The 21,270-nt window shown below is 44.7% G+C and overlaps 1 protein-coding gene across 2 annotated transcripts in view; it reads left to right on the forward strand.

Annotated features, from left to right (window-relative positions):
* Window positions 1-21,270, forward strand: part of LOC107374552 (SUB1 regulator of transcription) — a 39,734-nt gene that overhangs the window by 4,232 nt on the left and 14,232 nt on the right. The window contains exons 2-3 of one of the 2 annotated variants that reach the window (XM_054737784.2): window positions 3,203-3,272; window positions 9,499-9,618. In XM_054737784.2, the coding sequence (XP_054593759.1) occupies window positions 3,204-3,272; window positions 9,499-9,618 (189 nt within the window). In that variant the 5' untranslated portion in view covers window position 3,203. Of the gene's footprint in view, window positions 1-3,202; window positions 3,275-9,498; window positions 9,619-21,270 lie in introns of those variants that run through there. The other variant, XR_011517055.1, reaches the window with a different exon arrangement.

Below are 21,270 nucleotides of genomic sequence, written 5' to 3' on the forward strand. Positions count from 1 at the left end.
TCTCGACGGACGGATGTTTAGAAAAGAGAGCTCAACTCAGTCTGTTCTTGCGAGCCTGCTGGAGAGCCCTCGCAAGGACAGATAATGGCGTCACGCGTCTCTGCACTGACGCAGAAGCATGACTCAAGCCTGAGTCGTGCTTCTACGTCTGCGTCAGCGCGGAGACGCGCAACGTCCTTGCGAGCCTGCTGGAGAGCTCCGCAAGGACGGACGGAGTCAAGATTTCGTAATTCATGCATCAGAGGCTTAACTCATTCGCTGCCAGCCGTTTCCTGATTGGTAAAGCCAGGGCTTTTCCTGCGTTCAAACTTGCGTGGCGGCCGCCTCCAGCTAATTTTGTGCCGCCCCAGCCCGACTTCACTCTGCTCCCAGCTATAAGGATGTTATTTTAACTGCAGTTGCAACGTTGCGCCACTACAGGGGCGCTGTATCAGCAGCGGTGCACCGAAAAGCACTAAAACCGCTGCAGAAAAAGAAGATAAATTGCTTTACACGCTAGTTGGTACATATCTATGGTTGGTGCTATTGTAGGGTGACCATACATCCTCTTTCCCCCAGACATGTCCACATTCCATTCTCTGTCTGGGGGAGTTTCGTACATGGATCAAAATGTCCCAGTTTTTCATCCAGGAGCAGGGGTCGAGTTATGGGGCGCTAGATATCATTCAGGGAAAGATCCCGTTTCTGCCTATATTACAATATTTATGGACTCTCAGCGTAGCGGGATTCTGTTGAGTGGAGAGGACGCAGAGTGCTGATCGTTGGTGCGTCCGGTGCACAATATATTCTCAAAGTGACCCAACAAAACATTATTAACACATGATCATTCATATCTGTTTAAAGAGCAAGTCACCCTCAAATCAACTTTTTTTGTTGATAAACTATATAAATGAGTGTCTAATTAATCTGTAGACACGTTCAGTCAATAATTTGGCACTTTAGTTAATCTTAGTTAAAATTTAAATAATCTGCCTAAAACTGTCATCGATGCCCCGTCGTCAGGCAAAAACTCAGCACTGCATTTGAATTTAAATCTGCCATCGCTATTGGCTAAGAGGTACACTATGATGTTAGATTGTACATTATGATGTCACAATGTCGTGAGTGTGTGTATTTGTTAGTGGCTCCGCCCTCTCGGTCTGCTAGTAGGGCTGAAACTAACGATTATTTTCATAATCGATTAATCATTCGATTATTTTGATTAATCGGTTTGTTATTGTTTAGCTATGTAACCTATACAAGTGATGAATACATTTCAGTTAAGAAAAAGAAAAACATAAGAGAATTGTGCAGTTGACTGCAATCTTATTTTATTGCACATGAACACAGTCAGCGGTGTAAAATGAGCTAAACAGTGCAAAATATCAGTGCAGAATAATTTTTGGCATCAAAATATAAGAGGTAAATTCCATAAAAAAGAATGTAGAATCTAGAATAGAGTTTGTAAGTGGTATGCATTGCTGGGGGGTGAGTGTCTTGTTCCCCATGTAGTTGTCCATCGTTGCTTGTTTTTTTCTGCATAAGAAACACAAATAGACTGAATTAAGTACACATATAAAATAAAGCAGCACACACACTACAACACTAAATCAATATTATATTATTTGAATTAATTAACAATATACTGTGATCATTTATTTTGATAAAAATGCGTTGTGAGGCGTTTTACAGTGTTAGATAGTAAAACAGCCTTTTAATAGTAAAAAAAGGACTTTTTCTGAATTTCTCCTGTATTTAAAAATTAAAAGCGTACAACTATGCCGCGTTATATTCACCTGGACACAGCTCGTTTGTATATTTTTCACCGCGGAGTTGTCCTTTTTTGAATGAGGAACATAGTTATGGGTTTGTGCCGTTTTTCTCTTAACGAGAACATTCTTATTAATAGACGTGCTAAATTTGGCAAGCGCATGATACACAACACAGAGATTCACGATTGCATCTAGTCAATCAGAAGTAGAACACCGTTGACTGATGCAGCAAAAAAACATGTTTAACATTCACTATAATGAACTCAGCTCCCAAATTTGATCTGCGTTAGCTTGTTTATTTTCTGTTCCTTACCGGACTTTCCTCTGCTGCATCAGCCCCCACATGTTTTCGTCAAATGTTCACTTAGGGACGTCGTGCTTCCGTGCCATGCTAGATGGTTTTTGCATATTTTGCAGGTCACCCGTCTTTTCATGGCATCTAGAGTGAAGTGCTCCCATACTCGTGAGGTTTTTGTCCGGGGTTTCTCTTCAGATTTGTCGCTTCTATTTTTCTTCCGTATTTCTTCTTGTTCCGCCATCTCTCACAGCAAGATGAGCGTCAGTAACGTGATACGTCATGAAAACCGAGGGCACTTATTGGCTCGTTTCTTCTTCTGCGGCTCCACTGGTAGATCAGTGGCTCATTACTGCCACACACTGGCGGCAAATTTAACAGATTGTAACCGATATCAGATTGTGGTAAAAAATAGACTTTGTGCGGTACCAGTGTTGTGGTGGTCAATACGTGAGTGTGTGATGAGTGGAGGACCTAATAAAGTGTGACCAGACCAATAGCTGGATAGTCCAGCAGTTTCTCTGACGTGTGTTATTGGTGGAGGTTTTTAGACAAATGCAAGAGAATCACTTAATTCTTTTTCAATCTCCACAATATATTTATAGCTATACTCTGTTAGAACATCAATAAGAGGCATGAAAAAAGTGTTTTGAGCTAATTTGTTTTCCAAATTTGCCATTCCAGCTCTGATGCAGATTTACACTCAACACTTTAAATAATTTACTTTAATATTTTACAAGAACTTATTTAAATGGCTGAGTGCTTTTGTTAAGTAGGAATTCACTCTTATGTGTTTGAACCTGATAAATCTTAAGTTTTAAGGTCCAGGTAGCCGCATACTTTCCTTCAGCAGTATGACAAGAATTGGCGCCCCACACCTCTACCCTGGTGTGGCAGCATGGCGTTGCAGATGTTGTCACAGTTAAACTGGCAGGTTGACACAAAGTAAAACTGATTGTGCTGACATCTATCAAGCCCAAACAGGTCAAATATTACCATTTGCCCTTAAAATCCCACCTGCTAAAGAACTTTTACAGTTGGGCGTGTCTAAAATAAACCGGCTCTTCAACATGGAGCTGGAAGTTCTGTGTCTAAAGGCTTTAAGAGTGAGTCGGTTCTGGTGGACCTGTCTGACCTTTGATCCTCTTGTCAGCAGAATGCCCAAATCAAAGGAAGTGCTGTCCTCCACATCTGGAAGTGACTCTGACAGTGAAGTAGAGACAAAGGTTTGTGCCTCTAACTTTTGACTTGTGTGTTTATTCTGTGTACTTGTCACACACACACACACACACACACACACACACACACACACACACACACACACACACACACACACACACACACACACACACACACACACACACAGGTAGAAGAACTTTATACTATTTAAGTTGTAGTCCACTGCTCTATAGGGCTGTCGCGGTAACCGCAAAAATGAAATATCGCGATATGAAGAAGCCCACCGCGCTGCATCATGCGCCACCGCGATTACTGAACTTGGTTCAACTCAATGATGCATGTTGAGAAGGATGGCTGCACTGGTATCAAAACGAAACGTTACTTCGCTCCTTTGGGAGCACTTTGGTTTTCAGTACGTCAGCTGCTGCGCAGCCAGAGTCCTTGGCCGAGACAGAGCTGCCACCAGCGGCAAAAATAAATAAATAATAAACGCTCGGAGACCTGCTGAAGTCCCGGTCAAGCACTGCTTCTGCAACCGTCCCGAAGAGAGTTTGAGCCGAGCTGGAGCTCACTCGCTACCTGCAGGAGGAATGCATCCACCCTAAAGAACCCCCCTGACATGGTGGAGCAACAACCGGGAGAGATTCCCTTTGCTCGCCAGTCGCACGCAAGTACGTGTGCGTTAGTGCAACGAGCGCACCATCCGAGAGGGTTTTCAGTGTTGCTGCAAATGTTGCCGCCCCTCTCAGATCCTCTCTCAAACCGTATATGGTTAACATGCTGGTTTTCCTTGTGGGTAACAAGGACGTGACCGAGCTATAAATCACCGTCATTCGTGTGTGTGAAAGTGAAATGATAGTGTGCCCGCCCCCCGGCGCGCGCACGCACCCGGCACATGTAATTTTTCATGCTTGATTTTAAACAACTAAACAAAATGGGGACTTGTTTCTTATTTGTTAGATGCTGCAGCCAAATTTGCATTTAAAAGTTTAACCTCCTGAATTTAGTTGTTTTTAAGTTCAGTCGGACTCCGACTGTCGGAGAAACAAGCGTTCCTGCGATCTGTGTGGTTACTGCCCTTTGATCTGCATTCAGTAAAGTGTTATTAAAGAAGGCACGGCAATTTTTAACCTTTTTTAAATGTGTAAACATTATGTTTAGATAGTACTGCAATAAAAAAGGGCTGCAATAATATCGCACACCGCAATATTAAGCCACCCTGAATCACCGCAGGGGGAATTCCTCAACCGTGACAGCCCTACTGCTCTATTTATAAAAAGAACACAATTGGCTGACGGATACTCGACAGCTAGTCGTCCTGGGATCCAAATAAAACATTTAAAACACTTACATTACACACACTATATTACAAAATCTTTGTCAAATAATAAAACAAAACAATAAAATAAATTTTATAAACAAAACAAACAGCAAATAAGACAGCACGCTTATATTATGACTAGGCGATAAATCGATTTAATTAATTAATTCAAATTTTTTGTTGCGGGCCATTTAAAATACAAGTACATAGAATTTTTATATAATGGCACCTTTAACTCTCTCTCCCTCTCTCTATCTCCCTCTCACACATACCTTAATCAACATTGTTTTGTTTAACTGTGTGGTAAAAATGCCAACAACGTTAGGAAAAAATCAGTTTGATCAAATTAAAATAAAATGGTTCTAATATTTCATATTTCCTAGTTCCTGCTGCATGAGTTCAGGTGTATTAATTCATGCACTTGAATATTAATGTTCTGATTTTACTGAAAAACTTGTTCTGTAATACTTCCTTTACTATTGTGATCAAAAATATTTAATCTCAATTTTCAAATAAACAATATACATAGCAACTTCTGATCAATCCATATCAATTTCAGATTTAAAATAATGTATTGATGTAAACCACACCCACTAATTTCCAAATAATAAGGTGCATTCATCTGTGTATCTCCTTTGATCCACGTTAGTGATATTTTCAGTACCAGAACGATGAAGCAAAGAAACAGATTCCTGAGTTTATGTTAGTAATTTTATTTATTAGGTGCATCTGACCTGTTCTATTTTTCTCTGAAATGAGATCAGACCAGTGCTTCTATGGGTTGTCTCCAATCTGCACTAGAAACATGTACTTTATTATAATGTTCACTGTAATGCATCTTGATGTTCTTAACAAATAAATTACATCAAAGGTATTGGTCAATAATGCCAAATATGTAAATTTGTGTTTCAGTCATTTTTATACTGGTCTAAAAATACTTTATTAAGTCTGCTAAGCAGGGGTGTAGAACATGTTTAATAGGGCCAGCCCAGTAATGATCTTGGACCAAAATAAAGGGGGCAGAAAGTCAAATAAAGGGGGGCAGAAGGAGACGTTTTTCCAAACGCCAAGAAAAATTAAATTCCAACCCCCCTGCAAAGTGTGTCACTGAGAGTTTAAAACAGAAATTATTCTTGTGCAAATATTGCTGTATTCACCTTTAATACTAGTTATTAAAATGCAGCAGTTGCTGGATTGGTGTAGTTCAAAGTGGAGCATGAAATAAAACAATATTAACATAAAGGTGAGACGTGTCATAATTTAACCACAGGCCACAATTGACAATGTGATAAACTCTATGCGAAGAAGATGTGTTGCACTGCATGAAGCAAATGGCGGTCACACCAGATACTGACCGGTTCTGAGTCCCCCGACCCCCAATAAAGCAAAAAAACTGCACATTCCAGGGTGGCCTTTTATTGTGGGCAGTATAAGGTACACCTGTGGACTACTCATGATGTCAGATCAGCATCTTGATGTGGCACACCTGTGAAGTGGGATGGATTATCTCAGCAAAGCACAGGTGCTCACTATCACACATTTAGAATGATTTGTGAACAATGTTTGAGAGAAATGGTGATATTGTGTATCTGTAATGAATTTTAGATCTTTAAGCCCATCTCATGAAAAATCAGAGCAGAAACAAAGGTGTTGCGTTTATATTTTTGTTGAGTGTACATGAGCAGAGTTTTCTAGTAAAAAGTGGCCTTTCTCAGTAAAGCTTCTAAAAAGGCTATTTTTTTCTAAATCTGAACCTCTGATGTAACCAAAGGGATAGAAGCTCGGCGCTGCCTCAGCTCAGTGTGGAGAGTGGGTAGTTTTAGGGTAGAGCGGTCATGTTATCCAGTCAGTGTGTGTGCTTACTAGTGTTGGATTGTGTTCACGATGATAAACTATAGTTTGTGAAGGCTGTACCAACTCCAGCCTGTCTGGGCATCGAGTCCACTGGTTTCTAGATAGTAGAAACGCCTCTATCGCCATGCATTTGCCTGTGCAGCTGAAACGACAGACTTCTGTTGCCCACATCGAGCGGTACCTGGACAGGGAGGTCCGCGCCGGGCTCCGGAGACCCGTGGTGGGGATTAAAAAATGAAATGTGGATTTCTGGAGCTCAGATCACCATCAGAAACGGCCACCAGCTGGTTTCCAGGTCAGAACTGGATCAAAACCGCCGCCTGGGCCACCAGGAGAGAATGTGCGGCCTTTAAAAATATCAGCTCTACTGGCTCGCTGGTGTCTGGATCGGATCCAGCTCACAGAAGCCTGCATGAGCTCCAGAACTGGATCACAGGCGTCTCTCTCCCTCTCTCTAAGTGCTAAACTACGTTATGTGAACGGATATTAACGAGTACGAGACAGCTGACAGACACTCATTAGTAATCATATTATATTAACTGGCCAATACTATTTTAATTGTCTGGTACATGATAATAATCTGTACAATATTGTGATGTTAGCACATGAGTTTAAGCTAGCATGGTTAACTCACCTGCTCCTCTCCTGCTGCTTCTCCACAATCTCTGCTTTGGCCGATGGTTTCTCCCTCTGGTTTATCTCTGCTCTCAGGGGCGTGCAGCAAACTCATAACTTTATGGTTCTGGTCCATCAGAAGTAGAATCTAAACATTTAAAGTTTCCTCTGTGTCAGAGCCGGCATTCGAGTCCAAATCAGTCATGGTGAAAAGGCTCGCTGAAACATAAATGTCCCATTTTGTTCATTACAGCGCAAGAAAAATATTGTGATGAAACACATTTAGATAGTTAGCAGCTGTGCACTTAGAGGTGCACTAACCCTAACCCTACATCAGGAGCAAGATACTGCATCAGCCTGATGATGAAATATAAAATCAACATTGTTTAACTGAACAATCACACGATAATAAATCATAGTGCATTTAGTGGCAACGACATGTGTTGAACGTGCCCAAGCCCATACTTTTGAGAGCACCATGTGAGCACCTGTGTGTGTACACGCGCTTGTTTATGAAAGGCTTCTCTATAAAAGCTTCCACTAGAGAGTGTGAGGGACCACAGATCTGCCCCCCAAAGATGTGTAGGAGACGGGGGGAGCTCCAAGTCCCAGAGATCCAGGCGCTGCCCCAGAACACAGGAACCCCAAGGAGACTGCAACCAGAAAGCCCCCCCCCCCCCTTGAGAGGCACAGAGGATCGTCCCGGGGGGCCACAACCAGCAGCCGGCAGAGTCCCGGGAGATATCAGCGGCAAGCCCACAGGCCCGCCCGCAACCTCCCACCCCCTAGCCGGCCGAGCCCGGGACCCGGGACCCAGCTACCCGGGACCCAGGGGCGACCACCCCTGCCGGGGACCCAGCAGAGCCCAGGAACCCAGACCCCACCAGGCCGCCACCGGGATTGACCAGGCAGATGCCAAAAATCGTAAACCCCCTGACCCGGGAGCCACGAACACTCAGGCAGACCAAGGCACCACACTCCACACCAGGTGTGGCAGGGGGAGGGGAGACGAAGATCTATATCATCAAAAGAAGTCCCAGGAGAAGAGAGGAGTCAAAGGCCCCACCTGACATATAGTCATACACAAACACAGTCACACATTCCCTCCCTCATACTCACACATGCACATACAACCGAAGACTTACAAAAATGCAGGCCGGACACCCACTCATGCTCCCCATACACACCCTATTCACTCTGGTCCCGGTACTGCTGCACATGGGGTACAACCATCACCGGTTACCAGAGTTTGACCCTTTCTGCTGGGGTGCTGATGAGCAGGCTCCCCCGCCCAACGCTGAGCACAGCAACCCACCACCCCAGACCCCAACCAGACAGCCAGATCTCCCTCCTAGCCTCCAGCCCCAGGAAGCCAAGCAATAACAGGTGTGCTAAGACCCCTAGTCTCCCTCCGCCTGCTCCAATATAGTGTTGTGTGTTGATGAGGTGTATTCCATGGCTGTGGTGTGCGGGCATTGCCTGGCCTATGCTAGCTGATGCCACCGCACCACTTGCACGCACAGCCCTTGGCAAGTGCAGTTTAAAATTGGAAGTGGGCACCAGCACTCGGGATGAGGCTGAGAAATAGTTGAGTCATCAGCAAACCTCGTCAGTTTAGCCTTCGTTAGTACATACGGCATATCATTAGAAAAAATCGAAAATAGCAGAGGCCCTAGGCAGCTTCCTTGAGGAACACCACATTGCAGGGGCTCACTATTAGATAGTGCACCATTAAAATAAACTCTTTGAAATCTCCTTGACAAATAGCATTTAAACCATTTAATAGCAGAGGAGGTAAAACCATAACTAATTAGTTTGGAAATCAAAATTCCATGGTTGATCACGTCAAAGGCAGCAGTGAAATCTAATCGTATTGAACCCACTAGCATGAAGTTGTCAATTGATGTTAACCAGCTGTCTACCATTTGAGTCAATGCAGTGCAGGTGCAGTGCTCTGAAGCTTGTGGTTAAATATCTGTAATCCAAGCCTTACCTGTTGTTGGGAGCTCTTTGAGCAACCTCTGTTAGCAGAAGGAGACCCGATAAATGTGCTAACAGCTAGTCACAATGAGACTGAATTCCAAGTAAATTACAGCAGTCTTGAAACAACTTTGGGTTTTTGGGTTACTGGTTTAATGGCAGAAAGCTTGAATGCTTAAGGGGCAGCTCCGGAGTTCAGCAATGAGTTGATAATTTGCAGGATAAGTGGAGTGAAGCACGGAAGACATGATTTTATTAATGATGATGGCAAAGGGTCCAAGGGGCAGGTGAAGAGATTGATTTAGGAGAAGTGTTTATTAAATTTAAAGGCTGTCATCAGGGATAGGGTAGAGATTTATTTTTGGACAGGCATAGATGGAATCTAATTGTCTGAGGTGACTGAAACACGTTCCACCACATAACTACAGAAACAGGACTGTTATTGACTCATGTCTTGTAAACAAATTACTTTAGTTGACGTGTGACCTGTAATTTCTCTACAGGCAAAGAGAAAAAAGTCAACGACACCCGAGAAACCAGCCAAGAAAGCCAAGAGTGGAGAGAGTTCAAAGCCGAGCAGCTCGGCCAAGAGCAGCGGGAACGGCAGCGACAACATGTTCCAGGTGAGGAGCGTAGTATGTTGCTTTGATCAGAACACGCTTACCCCCAAGGTTCCAAAGGCAGTACCACATTTTTAAACCATTCTTGGTAGCAAATATTGGGACCATAGGGTCAAGGAACACCCCGCTTTTCTTGCCTCTTGATTGGCTAAATGGGCTCTTCTACAATTGACCATTTAATTTAGCAGCAAACAGTCTTCCCTCTCTAGGTACAGACTGTCCTCCTGCCACAAACAGAACAGCTATTTTGGGGAGTTTAGTAAAGAAAATGCATTAGATTAGTGCTTAGTTCCTAGGGCTGTAGCGAAGCCACGATGACGTCGACGGCTCAATTCTAAAAATTCGTCGCCGTCAGATCCGGTAGTCGACGCACCACGCCCACATGTTGCATCCCCAGGAGTTTGTAAATGGAGGAGGAATCTGCCTGTTTTTCCTCTAGTGCCCCCTCCTCTCCGCCTTCACTAACATCTCTACCGAAGACCCGGAACAATGTCCGTCCGCTACTAGATTCCTTTCCTGTTTTGCCCGCCTTCGTCTCCCGGCAACGGGCAACAACTTCCGGGGTCAGATGCGCTGCTCCGTCTCTACCGCAGATGTAGGACATCACCGGGAGCGTTTCTCCCTTCATAAAGGAGCTTCTTTCAGACATTAGGAGAGCTGTTTTGGTGGTAGCAGTCTCTCCTCCGTGCTGGTCTGTTTGCTGCTGGGTGTTTTTGGTTTATTTAAACTTGGTAACTTGAACTTAACGTTGGTAAAGCTACTGTTAGCATTTTCGCTAACAGCTTCTTGCGTTTGGATAAGCTGTTACGTTTTGGTTTAGAGTTCATCCTTTTTGTGGTGCAGATCTCCCTTTTATTACATTTAGAGTGTTGTGGGTTTTTGGTTTAGTGTAAAATATCACCTGAGTTTGGTTTAACCACCCAGTTTAGAGTTTGGACCTTTGGAGATCCTTATTTTGGTCCAGAACCCAGTAATCTCTGCCCAGTGGGACATCCCTACTTATTAGTACTTTTGTTTTAATTCCCCACAGGCAGAATTAGTTTTATTATTCCCAACCTGTGGATGGAAAGATTTATGATTTTTTGTTATTGTTGTAAATAAACCTGATCATCATTTTAACTTTTAAATCCCGTTATTGTCCCTTCCTTTTTGCACACGATCCAAACTCCCCAGGAAGAGTCGTAACACCACTCGCCTCACGCTCATAAGTGACCAAAACAAAGCAGCATGGAGACACTCCGTCTCCAACCACCTCTCAGGCAGCAGCCTGCACTCCCAAGTTCTACACGTCACCAGAACATAACCAACCAACACAATAAAAGCAGTGTTATACAAAATGGAAGGCCTGTAGTGTTTATTCTCTTACAGTAACAATTTATCAATTTCTTTGAGGAATTTATTAGATTTTTTTTTGTTTTTTTATTAACTGCAATAGAAGAATAATCATTAGATTAATTGTAGGGCTGCAGCTATCGAATATTTTTGTAATCGAGTACTCTATTGAATCTTTTATCGATTATTCGAGTACTCTAATAAATGACCCTTTTGTGTTTGTGAACCATTATATCAAATAGCATGTTATAAAATATGAAATACCTCTTAAAAAGAGCAAGCAATTGCCAGTTATTCTTCAAGTTTTATTCAAAATTAGTTTTCAAAACTTCAGCACTTCAACTTTACTTCACAGTAAACAAATGTCTGTGCAAAAAATAAGCATACAACCTGGGCCGATTTTCCCCTCGTGCGAGAATCTGCAAACCCGGCAAGCCAGGCAAAAACTAGGAGGATAACTATTGAAGTAGCGCTGCGAGCGTCTGCGGCCCAAACAGAACCAGAACCGCTCACGGAGCATGCGCAAACAGCTCGCCAGCTGTTTCCCTATTAACACACGTCCGTTTTAATTTCTACATTTTTTTTCTCACACAATAACAAGGACTGTCGAGAAAGCATGTTTGCCGTGGTTTTGTCAAATTATACTGATCACAAAACATTTATTTACTTTCTTTCGTTTTCCTCCGCCACTCATAAATACCCGTCCTCCTGCAGCAATCCCGAGGGACAACAAATATCAATAACACAATAAAAAGTCCGACGTGTTGCTAGCAGACGCACAGTGTGAGCTGAAACTGAGTGCTACAAACGAGAAAGTTGCACAGTGTCCGCAGAATATACAGAAATACAGGCAAAAATGCATTATCTTGTAGAGGCTCCGAGTCCGCTTGCAGAAGTGACATTTACAGGTGCTGCAGCATGGAGGATGTGGTGTTGTGGTAGGCTAAATCCATTTTACAGTATTTATACTGGAGTACGTTTTCCGCCTTACGACGTGAAAAATGGTCCCACGCCTTTGACATTTTGTGTCTTTTTCGCACTCCACCGGGGTCCACGTTGTCCGCCATGGCTTAAGAGAAAGTTAAGTTACATTCGCTACTCGCGTGTGCATTCAGTCCAGTGGGCATGTGCGTCACTTATTTCAGTCCGGGTGAAACATGACCCCGGGCGATTGCAAGCCACAAATTAATTAAATGTGAATTAAACAAAGCCTCGAGTCAGAGAATTTGACTCGAGGCTTTTTTGTACTCGAATTATTCGAGGTACTCGAGGAATCGTTACAGCCCTAATTAATTGTCTAAATATTCATTAGAATAGTCGACTATTCGATAAAATAATCATCAGAATAATCATTTTAAATAATCATTTACCCCCAGCCCTATTAGTTCCCCTTTTCCCATCTGATATTTATAGTTAAAAATATTATTTAATTTTTGACCTACATTTCTGTAACAATTAAAGTTTGTATTAATAACACTCATCTTAGTCATAGTAACACATAAATATATGCAGTAAAATATAATACATTTCATTAACATGCATTTGTGTTGGAAACGGTAATATTTAATTTCTGCTGCCAACAATGTAATGGTGGCATGTCTACGGGTTGGCAATAATCCAGCTCAAATTATGTTCAAAGATGGAAGCGTTTGTGAATTATATACTACAACAGCTTGCTGTACTTCCTGCTTCTGTGTGCAGCGGTTCTGATCCATAGTAGGATGCAGAGTAAACAGGATGGTGGGGACTTTTCATCCACTTGTAGAGTTTAGTGTTTCTTAGTTTTACAATCATCATCTATTTTTCTGTGCGCCACTTGATCGTGACACTGCTACCCATTAGCTTTAGCATTAGCCAATCTGCGTGAAGCTGCACTTTTGATCCAAAACTTTGGACCGGTTCTGCCTTTGTGCCTTTGTTGGTTCCTTTATTTTCCTCCACTGCATCCAGATGACCACACTGCGCACCAGTAAAAAGCATTTTTCTTACACGTAACTTATTTTTGTTGAATAAAGTTCTGGGGAAAATAGAAATTCAAAGATGTTGCACCAGTGCTACGTTTAAAAATAGACAGACACGCACAAACAGTTTTTTTGTCGCACTTTACAGCCCTGCTCCGATATGGAAGAGCCTGGGGGAAAATCAGGACGTCAATAGCGCCAACCATAGATATGTACCAACTAGCGAGAAAAGAAATTTTTGATCTTTGTCTGCAGCGGTTTTAGTACTTTTCGGTGCACCGCTGCTGATACAGCGCCCTGGTAGTGGCGCAACACTGCAACTGCAGTTAAAATAACATCCATATAGTTGGAGGCAGAGTGAAATCTGGCTGAGGCGGCACAAAATTAGCTGGAGGCGGCCGCCACGCAAATTTGAATGCAGGAAAACCCTGACAACACCACATCCTCGATGCTGCAGCACCTTACCAGGAAACATCCACATGTAAATGTCACTTCTGCAAGCAGAGTCGGAGGTCCGCTATATATTCTACGGACACTGTGCAACTTTTTCGTTTGTAGCACTCAGTTTCAGCTCACACTGTGCGTTTGGTAGCAACACGTCGAACCTAAAAATGTGTTAAAAATAGCAGCTTTTACACAACCCATCTTACTTTTTATTGTGTTGTTATTATGTTTAGGTATTTAGCAGACACTTTTGTCCAAAGCGACTTACAAGTCCTCCTTTGCTGGAGTTGCTCCGGGTGAGAGTCGGAGGGCTGGGGTTGGCTTTTTGTTAGCCCCAAGACTCTCTGCCTGTGTGTTGGGGTTTACCCCGGGGGACGACAGGGTAACTTTCCTGCGCCTTTGGGTCGGGGAATGGTTCCTGACTGTTGTTTGTGCTTATGGGCCAAATATCAGTTCAGAGGACCCACCCTTTTTTGGAGTCCCTGGGACGAGTGCTAGTTGGTGCTCCATCAGGGGACTCCATTGTCCTGCTGGTGGACTTCAATGCCCACGTGGGCAATGACAGCTTGACCTGGAGGGGTGTGATTGGGAGGAACGGCCGCCTGACCTGAACTCGAGTGGAGTTCACTGTTTCGTTATTGGACTTCAATGCAAGCCGCAGTTTGGCCATAATGAACACCATGTTCGAACATAAGGATGCCCATCGGCACACTTGGTACCAGGGCAGCCTAGGTTGCAGGTCGATGATAGACTATGTAGTCGTATCATCTGGCCTGCGGCCGTATGTTTTGGACACCCGAGTGAAGAGAGGAGCGGAGCTGTCAACTGATCACCACCTGGTGGTGAGTTGGATCAGATGGCAGGGGAAGATGCCGCGTAGACCTGGCAGACCCAAACGCATATTGAGGGTCTGCTGGGAACGCCTGGCAGAAGAACCTGTTAAGACGGTCTTCAACTCCCACCTCCGGCAGCGCTTTGACCGTGTCCCGAGAGCAGTGGGGGACATTGAGTCCGAGTGGGCCTTGTTCCACTCTGCGATTGTTGAGGCGGCTGTTGCTAGCTGTGGTCGCATGGTGGCCGGTGCCAGTCGTGGTGGCAACCCCCGTACCCGCTGGTGGACACCAGAGGTTCGGGGAGCCGTCAGGCTGAATAAGGAGGCCTACAGGGCGTGGCTGGTCTGTGGGTCTCCGGAGGCAGCAGACAGGTACCAGATAGCCAAGCGGGGTGCAGCAGTGGCAGTTGCCGAGGCAAAATCTCGGTCGTGGGAGGAGTTTGAGGCCATGGAGAAAGACTATTGATCGGCTCCAAAAAAGTTCTGGCAAGCTGTCCGGCGCCTCAGGAGAGGAAGGCAGCAACTCGCTCACACTGTTTACAGTGGGGATGGGGAGCCGCTGACGTCAACTGGGGCTATAGTCGGGCGATGGAAGGAATACTTTGAGGAGCTCCTCAATCCCACCTATGCGCATTCTGAGGAGGAACCAGAGCCGGGGGACCTGGGGATAGACTGTCTAATCTTGGGGGCAGAAGTTGCTGAGGTAGTCAACTACACAGCGGCGGAGCCCCGAGGGCGGATGAGGTTCGTTCTGGGTATCTCAAGGCTATGGATGTTGTAGGGCTGTCATGGATGACACGCCTCTGCAACATTGCGTGGTCATCGGGGGCAGTTCCTGTGGAGTGGCAGACCGGGGTGGTGGTCCCCATCTTTAAGAAGGGTGACCTGAGGGTGTGTTCCAACTATAGGGGATCACACTCCTCAGCCTCCCTGGAAAGGTTTACTCCAAGGTACTGGAGAGGAGGGTCCGATTGATAGTTGAATCTCAGATTGAGGAGGAGCAATGTGGTTTTCGTCCTGGCTGTGGAACTGTGGACCAGCTCTATACCCTTGCAAGGGTGATGGACGGGGAATGGGTGTTTGCCCAACCAATCCACATGTGTTTTGTGGATTTGGAGAAGGCTTATGACCGTGTTCCCAGGGGCACCCTGTGGGGGACGCTCCAGGAGTATGGGGTGGGTGGCTTTCTGTTACGGGCCATTTAGTCCCTTTACCAGAGGCGCGTGAGTTTGGTCCACATAGCCAGTAGTAAGTCTGGCCTGTTCCCGGTGAGGGTTGGACTCCGCCAGGGCTGCACTTTGTCTCCGGTTCTGTTCATTACCTTTATGGACAGAATTTCTAGGCGCAGCCGTGGTGTGATGTGTGTCGAGGTTGGTGGCAGGAGAATCTCATCTCTGCATTTTGCGGATGATGAGGTCCTCCTAGCTTCATCCTGCTCTGACCTTCAGCTCATGCTGGGTAGGTTCGCGGCCGAGTGTGAAGCGGCTGGGATGAGGAACAGCACCTCCAAATCTGAGACCAGTGTTCTCGACTGGACAAGGTTGGCTTGCCAACTCCGGGTCGGAGGAGAGGTCCTACCTCAAGTGGAGGAGTTCGGGGTCTTGTTCACGAGTGAGGGTAGGAGGGTCGGGAGATCGACAGGCGGATTGGTTCAGCATCTGCAGTGATGCGGACACTGAGCCGATCTGTCGTGGTTAAGAGGCAGCTGAGCCAGAAAGCCAGGCTCTCAATTTACCGGTCGAACTACATCCCAATCCTCACCTATGGTCATGAGCTTTGGGTAATGACCGAAAGAACGAGATTGCGGATACAAGCGTCCGAAATGAGTTTCCTCCGTAGGGTGGCCGGGCTCAGCCTTAGAGATAGGGTGAGGAGCTCGGACATTCGGGAGGGACTCGGAGTAGAACCGCTGCTCCTTCGGATCGAAAGGAGCCAGTTGAGGTGGTTTGGGCATCTGGTCACAGGGGTGGACCTTTAAAGCGCCCGAGCGCCAATGGCGCTAAATTTTCTCGTCGGGCGGTAAATACTTGACGACTTACCGCCCGGGTGGCGCCCAAGCCTTATTTGTCATTTACACACCGGCTTTCACCTACATCATGGCCCCGCCCTGTAGGAAGCTGCCGTTTTCGTTTCGCGCGCGTGAACCTGCGCGCCTCTAGCCACGTACTGCACTTGTATGATTCATGCACGTACTGCACGATTCTAGTTATTGTCACGTGAACTATAAGTTCACTATTAAAGACGAAGTGGAACCACGCTAGAAACACACAAGCACGCAGGAAGATGGCGCCACCACAGGGATTGGATTTCTTGATGAAATCTCCGGCAAAACGCTTTAAAACTGGTGAGGTGAAGCGAGACAGTTCGAAACGGTATGAAGCAGAGAAGCGTGTGCGTAGGTGGAATGATTCTTGGCGGTTTAAAGAAGACGGGAGGCGCGGAGAATGGCCGTATTTGAGTTGAGTAGCGGCTCGCCTGGAAAACAGACGAGAGCAGACGGAAGCAGCAGGGGGAGTGGTTGAAAGCCGGCGTTTAACGCCGGGGACACACCGGCTGCGGAAGCGCCCAAAGCGAATCGCTCACGAAGTCCGGCCGCTGCTCGCCGCTCCTCAGTTCAGATCAGACGCGCCCCGGCTCAGCTGTAGTTTTTGTTTTAACTACTTGGTGTCCTCCATTTCCTCAGCTCTTTTCCTCTGTGTGTGTGTGTGTGTGTGTGTGTGTGTGTGTGTGTGTGTGTGTGTGTGTGTGTGTGTGTGTGTGTGTGTGTGAGAGAGAGAGAGAAATGGTGTGAACCAGTTGTTTCTGCCAGTTGAATCTCTTGGACTTCCCTACATGTGTAGCTCGGGGGTGACGATGGATGAAGATATCGCGTTAGCATTCACACTTGTTCAATTTTCAATTTTAATTCTGGTGCCTGTTAGCAGCTGCAACACATCCTCACGTGCTTGTGGATATCATATGTCGTATATGAAGACATGACTGTAATAATAAGTAAAGGTTATCAGCTGTTCAGTGTGCTCATAGGAAACGTGACAAAAGAAAACAAAACACATTTCTCCTTATGGCCTATATTGTTGTTATCATCAACGTAAAGTGATTTACAGAATACATGTGACCAACTAACATTTCATGTTCTACCACCGGATGTTTGGATCAAAATATGAACCAATCAGATCTTCGATCAGGTGAGAGCCAGGCGTTTCCCGTCATCCTCTAGGTTTTGCAGCCAAGGGAGAGCAACTGTAGCGCCTTGCTCCAAAATCTGCGGCCGCCTTGATCTCACGAGGTTATCGTTGCCTACGTATGCATGACGTCAGAGCAAGTCGGCGTCAATTCGGACACAAATCTAACCGGCATGCACTGCTCGCCGATCACCGCTGGTCTAATCTGCGCAGAACTGGCTCATCTCGAACACAGCCGATGGCTCGAGTACAGCAAAGCGGCATTGGTGATGTACTGCGTTGTATGCCGGAAGTATGAGACGACAAAATCGTGTTTTGTTGAGGGAACAAACAAATTCAAACTTGAATACGTTATTATGTTTGTGAATGTGTACAAAATAAAGGTTTATTACATTTAAAACGGTTCAGTTGTTATTTTGACTCGTTTTGGCAGCTGACCAGCGGGGCCGGAAGATTCTTGGCGGGGCCGGTAAATGTTCAGAGTTACCGGCCCGGCTGGCCGGTTGGTTTTGAAGTTAATGTCCACCCCTGGGTCAGGATTAGGGCTGCAACTAACGATTATTTTCATAATCGATTAATCTGTTGATTATTTTTTCGATTAATCGATTAATCGGTTTGTTATTGTTTAGCTATTTAACCTATACAAGTGATGAATACATTTCAGTTAAGAAAAAGAAAAACATAAGAGAATTGTGCAGTTGACTGCAATCTATTTTATTGCACATGACCACAGTCAGCAGTGTAAAATGAGCTAAAAAGTGCAAAATATCAGTCCAGAATAATTTTTGGGCATCAAAATATAAGAGGTAAATTCCATAAAAAATAATGTAGAATCTGGAATAGAGTTTGTAAGTGGTATGCATTGCTGGGGGGTGAGTGTCTTGTTCCCCATGTAGTTGTCCATCGTTGCTTGTTTTTTTCTGCATAAGAAACACAAATAAACTGAATTAAGTACACATATAAAATAAAGCAGCACACACACTACAACACTAAATCAATATTACATTATTTGAATTAATTAACAATATACAGTGATCATTTATTTTGACAAAAATGTGTTGTGAGGCGTTTTACAGCATTAGATAGTAAAACAGCCTTTTAATATTTAAAAAAAGGACTTTCTGAATTTCTCCTGTATTTAAAAATTGAAAGCGTACAACTATGCCGCGTTATATTCACCTGGACACAGCTCGTCTGTATATTTTTCTCCGCGGAGTTGTCCTTTTTTGAATGAGGAACACAGTTATGGGTTTGTGCCGTTTTTCTCTTAACGAGAACATTCTTATAAACAGACGTGCTAAATTTGGCAAGCGCATGATTTACAACACGGAGGAGATTCACGATTGCATCTAGTCAATCAGAAGTAGAACACCGTAAACTGACGCGGCAAAAAAAAAACATGTTTAACATCCACTATAACGAACTCAGCTAACACTAAGTCCCAAATGTGATCTGCGTTAGCTTGTTTATTTTCTGTTACTTACCGGACTTTCCTCTGCTGCATCAGCCCCCACATGTTTTCATCTCAAATGTTCACTTAGGGATGTCGTGCTTCCGTGCCATGCTAGATGGTTTTTGCATATTTTGTAGGTCACCGGTCTTTTCAAGGCATCTAGTGAAGTGCTCCCATACTCGTGAGGTTTTTGTCCGGGGTTTCTCTTGTTTTGTCGCTTCTATTTTTCTTCCGTATTTGTTGTTGATCCGCCATCTCTCACAGCAAGATGCGCGTCAGTAACGTGATACGTCATGAAAACCGAGGGCACTTATTGGCTAATTTCTTCTTCTACGGCTCCACTGGTAGATCAGTGGCTCATTACTGCCACACACTGGCGGCAAATTTAACAGATTGTAACCGATGTCAGATTGTGGTAAAAAATAGACTTTATGCGGTAAAATATGATTATTAAACAACTAATCGATGACTAAAAAAGTTGTTAACTATTTTAATAATCGATTATAATCGATTAAATCGATTAGTTGTTTCAGCTCTAGTCAGGATGCCTCCTGGACGCCTCCACGGGTAGGTGTTTCGGGCATGTCCTGCCGGCAGGAGGCCCCTGAGTCGACCCAGGACACGTTGGAGAGGTTACATCTCCAATCTGGTCTGGGAACGCCTTGGGGTCCTGCCAAAGGAGCTGGTGGAGAAGGCCGGGGAGAGGACAGTCTGGAGCTCCCTAGTTGGGATGCTGCCCCTTCGACCCGGATAAGCGGAGGAAGACGGAAGACGACAACGACGAAGACTTACAAGTGATGATCGGCATGTTGCCCTTGAGGCTAACAACAACAATAACAACTTGACATCAATAATGGAGAGGAGGGAACAAAGGAGTGGACGGTAGAGGGGGGGACGGGTGCAGGGAGGGTGCTAATTTAGAAGATGCTCTCTGAAGAGCAGGGTCTTCAGGAGTTTCCTGAAAATTGAAAAAGAAGCCGCAGTTCTGTTAGTGCTTGGAAGGTCATTCCACATTTGTTTAACGATGCATGAGAAGAGTCCGGAATGTCCTGAGCGTGGTGTAGGCACTGCTGGCCGACGATCCTGTCATGACCGGAGCAGCCGGACCGAGACCTAAGCCTTTGCAAGAGGATTCAGGTAGATGGGCACCGTACCATCTCTGACTTTGTATGCTAGTGTTAGCAATTTGTATTTGATGCGTGCTGCTAGCGCTAGCCAGTGTAGCTCAATGAACAGAGGGGTGACATGTGCTCTTTTATGGCTGATTGAAGACCAGATGCGCTGCTGCGTTCTGGACCATTTGAAGAGGTCTCAGTACAGCGTGGAAGACCAGTTATAAGTAGGGATGCACCGATCAGGTTTTTTGCTGCCCATCACCGATACTGATCACGTGGATTGGCCAGAAATTTTCTACAGCATTATAATGAGTGCTACAAACTACATAATCTGGGAATAAAGGAAATGTAACCTAATCTGTATTAGGGTTGTCACGGTGTGAAAATTTAACCTTTCGGTGTATTTTTTTTTTAAACATGCTACATTTTCACACAGTTAAATAAACCCTGTATGTCAGGAAATATTGTCCTCAGTTTGTGTCTAAATTTTGCCTAAAATGTAATTATGTTGTTTATTTGTTTACATTTTTTCCCTTTAGTCCTTAAAATACCAATATTTGCCCATAACCTCTTATTTTATGTCTGTTTGATGTCATCATTTTAAAAATATTAGATCAGATGATACTCAGTACTCAAGTAGCCGTCTAATCAGATACTTTTTTACCCTTACTTGAGTAATAAACCCTGTATCAGGAAAATATTGTCCTCGGTTTGTGTCCTTCCAGTGAGCTTTGCAGATGTGGGAAAATGTCATCAGGCAGTAATCATTGTTAAATTCATAATTATTCTCGGAGAGAGACCAACTCTTATCTGCCGCTGGGAGCCCCATAATGCATAGCGACATTTCAACATGGCGGTGTCCGCGACACGGTTTATATGCAGGTAGCGGTGCTGCGGCTGCTTTATGTAGCGACTCGTTGCATTCTCCCTCAACCCAAATCCTCGGATCACGCATTTTAGCTAAAACGCTAACGTTAGCTTGCGTTGACTGTAGAGTTGTGGGTGATGGTCACGCAGATGTGTCATGAGATTTGAAGCATTGCTGCCTTTCACAGACACTTTTTCTGCACGTGCTGCAAACAGGATAGCCGTCTTCTATCAGCTGTCCCTTGGCATTCTTCAAATATCCAAAAGATGCCCGTACTTCCGACTTTGTCTTCTTTGAGGGATAAAAAATGTCCTTCTGAGCGCTGCCGTCTCCTCCTTTGGCCATTATGTCAGCTTTAGCTTCAAGAAAGTTTTGGTTGTAAAAACTTCAGCAGATGATATGGTGGCTGGTAAGGGTCACCGCCCCTACACCGCAGCCACGGTAAACCCCCCGAGATAATATAGTTTT

Source organism: Nothobranchius furzeri, chromosome 17 (genome assembly GCF_043380555.1).
Source record: "Nothobranchius furzeri strain GRZ-AD chromosome 17, NfurGRZ-RIMD1, whole genome shotgun sequence".
Lineage (NCBI taxonomy): Eukaryota > Metazoa > Chordata > Actinopteri > Cyprinodontiformes > Nothobranchiidae > Nothobranchius > Nothobranchius furzeri.